The 5,000-nt window shown below is 35.1% G+C and overlaps 2 protein-coding genes across 2 annotated transcripts in view; one reads left to right on the top strand and one right to left on the bottom strand.

Annotated features, from left to right (window-relative positions):
• The window catches only part of LOC124949726 (adenylate kinase isoenzyme 1-like), a 13,157-nt gene extending 11,664 nt beyond the window's left edge, over nucleotides 1-1,493 (bottom strand). The window contains exon 1 of the mRNA XM_047495351.1: nucleotides 604-1,493. The gene's annotated coding sequence lies outside the window, so the exon portion shown is untranslated. The remainder of the gene's footprint in view (nucleotides 1-603) is intronic.
• Nucleotides 1-5,000, top strand: part of LOC124949725 (thrombospondin type-1 domain-containing protein 4-like) — a 9,522-nt gene that overhangs the window by 267 nt on the left and 4,255 nt on the right. The window contains exon 2 of the mRNA XM_047495350.1: nucleotides 4,467-4,614. Within this exon, the coding sequence (XP_047351306.1) occupies nucleotides 4,467-4,614 (148 nt within the window). The remainder of the gene's footprint in view (nucleotides 1-4,466; nucleotides 4,615-5,000) is intronic.

A 5,000-nucleotide genomic window follows, 5' to 3' on the forward strand; every position in this document is an offset into this window, starting at 1 on the left:
TTCGTTCGTCCCCTTATGACATCAGTGCCAATATCATATATCAGGCGAATGATCATGAAACTTGCCATGTCGATGTCTAACACTACATATTTTTTCCCTATGTACTCTATATTTCTTTCTTTCCTTCTTTTCTTCGTCGTATCCACATACATACAGGATAATAATATTAGAGACTTCTCGTCTATCATCTATAGATAATAAATAAAAAATCTTAAATAATAAATAAAAGAATCTTCTTTGCTTCTCATTCTCATCTTTATTATGTAAAAAAGGAACGTTCATTATAAGTAGCTAACAAAAAGAAAGAGAAAGAAAGAGAGAGAGAAAATGAGGAAAAGAGATAGATTTCCTCATTTTTTCATCATTTAACTCCTCTCGATCTATCTTAGCATGTTCATACGTTCGTTATACTTTTTTCGGACGAGCAGTAAAATCGCATTCGCATTCGCTTCGACTATAAAAGCTGCCGTTATTGCGACCCGTAACACGATCCTCGTTTTATGAAAGAGAGAATTAAATGAGAGAGAGAAAGAGAGAGAGAGAGAGAGAAGAGAAAGTTGAAACAGAACGAAAGAAAGACAGAAAGAGAAAGGGTAGACTTACCAAAAATAGCCATACGACGATCAGACCCGTGTGTCACGGTCAAATATTATAATTTGTAAGCTTCTCGAAAATCTTGCTCGGTTGTTCTTTTTTCCTACCACATCACGACGACGTCCAAAGAGCAGACTCGTCGAAAGACAAATTACAGGACCCACGTTGCCAGTGGTTGGTCTTCCTCTTTCTTTCTCTTTCCCTCTTACTTACACGTTTTACACGGCTTACTTGACGCTTAAAGCGCCATGCCATATTTACTTCGTTACTCTTCCAAAGCGTACTGGAAAGTATTCTTTCTCTATCTCTGTCTCTCTCTCTCTCTCTTTTTCTCTCACGATAAGATCTTTTCCTTCTACTTTTTTCTTGTCCTTCCTCATACTTCTGTATTTCTTTTCTTCTATTTTTCTTTTTTTTCTACTTGGTTTCTTGCTCTCTCGCGAAATAATCCTCAACGATGGCTTCTCTTTTACCAGCCAATAAAAAGAATCACGGGGCAAGACAGTATGTTTTTTTCATTTTTTGATGATAAGAAGCTTTCTCTCTTTCTCTCTCTCTTTTTCTCTTGTTCTCCCTCTCTTTCTCTTCCTCTCACTCTCTCTCTCTTTCTCTCTGACACAGGAAGATTTATCCAGAAAGTTCTACATCGTGTGGAACGCGTTCCCGTGGCTAAATGTTACGAGTAATGCGTATTCTTAGACACCGACGTTGTATTGGCAGGAACTCTCATACTTTTTTTTAAAGAAGAGAGAGATAGAGAAAGCGGATGAAAAAATGAGTGAGTGAGATAAAAACAGAACGAGACAGAAAGGGACAGAGATAGAGAGAGACCCATAAACATAATCACACATATAAAAGCATAAAAAGAATATTTTGAAAGATAGAAAGAAACATTTTTTCCGTTGAGTAAATCAAAGCGTGGGCAAACGGCGACGCACCTGTTTCGAACGAGACTATCCAAACAGTAGCGTTCTCGATATGGAGCACTCAATGTTCGCTTTTAAGCACGTGCAACGAGATAAGCGGTTTTCGCATGTAATGCATTCCGGGGCCCAATTAAAACGTGTCTATTTTGCATGCTTACCTTTTACTTCTATTTAAAAAAAAGGATTCTTAAACACGTTTTATCCCAATAGCTTTTTCTTATTGTCCCTTCTTTATTCGTTCTTTTCTTTTTCTTTCGACACTTTCCTCTTGAAATTACCGCGTTGGATCATTTTCATTTTGCACGTTAAATGTATTCATCTTTCTCGTTCGCACTTCGGTCAATATTAAAAGGCATATTGAATTTGCCGCAAGATTATGCGCTGGTCTTCTCTCTCTCCCTCTCTCTCTCTCTCTCTCTCTTTCTCTCTCTCTTTCTCTCTTTCTCTCTTTATTAAACACATACATATGCATGTACAAAGATTTTTTTTCTATATTTCTTGTTTAAAAGATATTATCATACATACCGGAACGTCGATTTCATCCGATTAGTTCTTCAAGGAAACGGAACTCACATTGATTTAATTGCTAGGAGTATCCCTTTCATAGACATCAGATCGATATCTCGAACCTTCTTTCAAAACATTGATATTATTCTAATTGAAGAGAAAGAGATAGAATGAGAGATCGACGTCGATCCAATACGAAACCCTTCGACATTTTTTTGACCTACCAATCGATGGAGCTTCCGATCCATCGATCGAATAAAAACTGCGCCCAAAGAGACACTCCTCCTTTCTCCGTTGGATTAACGGATGAAACATGGTGTATGAACCTGAACGTCGACTTATCTGTCACACGGGGCAAGATGCTTTCATGTTAATTGTATGAATATCGCATGAGCAAACTTTGGCTATGCACCTTTCTTTGATATAATATAATGTATGTATGTATATGTGTATATATATATATATATACATATATGTACTTATATATACATATACTATATATACATATACTATATATACATATACTATACATATATACATATACATATATATAATTTTTATATATGTATATATATATATATATATATATATATATAGAGAGAGAGAGAGAGAGAGAGAGAGAGACAAAGGAACGATTTGTCCTAACTTTTATTATTACTCCTACGAGAAGAACTTTATAATTGAGATTACGAAAGAAGAGAGGCATACATACTTTGTAGAGTATATACATTATAGAGTATATACATAATATACTACATACATATATATATGTATATATATATATATATATATATATATATATATATATATATATATTTACATATATACATGGAGAAAGGAGAAGACAAGCGGAATGTATCTTTAGATATAACCCAATCCGACGTGGAAAGAAATATAAGGGGAAGGCAAGAAGAATAAAAATGAAAAGAGAAAGAAAGAGAGAGAGAGAAAATAAAAAAAAAAGTTAAAATAACAAAGTGAACTGATCTCGCTTTCTCATAAATATGCAACGAGCCTGTCGTAAGAATGCACAGGCCAATTATGCACGCTCCCGAAGCTGACTTTATTTTTGGCACCTTCTCAGAAGAAAAAGGGAAAGAAGGATAGAGGAGGTACGAGGAAATATGGGGTGGGTAGAGATACAAGGGAAAAATGAGAAAGAGAAAAAGAGGAGCGACAAAAGATAAAAAGAAAGAAAAGAATAAAAAAATGAAAAAATAGTAAAAAGATGAAGAAAAATTTCTTCGCTTCTCTTTTGCGATCCACTTCAATTTACCTCAACACGTTCGATGATGGGCAATTTTCGATAGGACGTAATAGCCGTAATAGCCAGTTTAATGCTGCCTCTCATGCTCGTCGTCTTCTGCCGGAAGAACGGTACCGCTTTTGACGTCGGCCAGACGAAAACTCGAAAGATCTCTTCCTTGTCCTTCTAAATTTGCCTCGTGTTATACGAAACACATATATACATATCTATGTGTGTACGTATATGTGTATAAGTACAAAAGAAAGAAAGAAAAAGAGACACCGAGGCTCTTATTACTATCGGCCTTGCACCATGCGAGAAGCTTTTACTCGGATGTTTATCCATTTCGCGGGAAAACATCATCGGGTTGTAATGCTTATCGAAACGTTACGCTCATAGTCAAGCCTTAAAATTCGCTACGGTGTTGTTTTATTTTCTTATTTTTAACTACGTTGTAGAATAGATGTTTTACATGCACTGAGTATATACATATACATATGTATATACACGTGTGTGTATATATAATGAGTCAATAATTATATATAACTCTTTACTCTCTCATCAGGATGAAGTAATTTGAAATTAAATTATGCAATTGCATTGGATTAAAATTTATGTTTAATTACGTTTGAATAATAATTATTTATCCACTACGCGTGGATCCATACTACGACCTCTGTCCTAGAATATCATGTGTTGAAAATAATAAAAAGAAAATAATAATCTGTAAAAATGACAGCAAAATAAACAGAACATTACGCATACATTTTCTTTTGATTATTTCGTAATAGAAATGAACGAGGCACTACCTGGACTATGTGCATCCGGATGAAGATAATAAAAAAAAAAGTAACAAGAGATGGTTATCACGGATGCACCGTGAAAAAGCGTTTGAAACAGGCGTGCCCTGAATCGCATCCTTCCTTTTATGCACGATCGAATCTGTGTGTCACGATCGAAGGAACTAAGCCATCAGGGTGTTTAGTTTTTATACAGAAACGTTCCGACGTTTATCGTGAACGAGATTGTTATCGACGTTGTAAAACGTTATAATGTAACGCGATACTTTTGAAATTATTATTAACACGTCCTTTTAAAAAATCGTCCCTTCGAAAATGTTTTCTTTTTTTTTTTCTTTTTTTTCTTTTGGTTGACTTTAAAGAACGATATTATTAATATACGATTTGTTGCAGTTCTCGGTGATTTCAATCGAGTGCCACCTGATCGATGGGATCTTTACGGAACCGACTTTAGAGCCAGGCTATAATCTTGTTACTACCATTCCACGGGGTGCAGTGGCATTGAACGTGACCGAGTTACGTCATACGCAAAATTATTTGGGTGAGTTAACGGTATTACAATTTATAAACTTATATTTATCTTCTCACAATCGTAAAATATTTTAACTTTTGCTTTCGTCCTGAACTCGATTTATGAATTAATCCGCTCAAGTTGATCATTCCTTTCACGAACACCAAACACTCATTGCATGTAACTTGATGATTCTAATAGGGTCAAGGGGTGTGGTTGACGCTTAACGAGTAAGCAAGGTAATACCTTATACTGGCCTCTTACCATGAATGAAGTATAAATCATATAGTTTAAATGTAATCCTTTCTTTACGATCGTTTGAGCTAAGTAACGACAAAACGACATCATTTCATCAGTAATGTTGCATCGTTTTACGTGTGATGTAAGTCATGATACAAAGATTTTCTATTAAAATT

Source organism: Vespa velutina, chromosome 6 (genome assembly GCF_912470025.1).
Source record: "Vespa velutina chromosome 6, iVesVel2.1, whole genome shotgun sequence".
NCBI classification, from domain to species: Eukaryota; Metazoa; Arthropoda; class Insecta; order Hymenoptera; family Vespidae; genus Vespa; species Vespa velutina.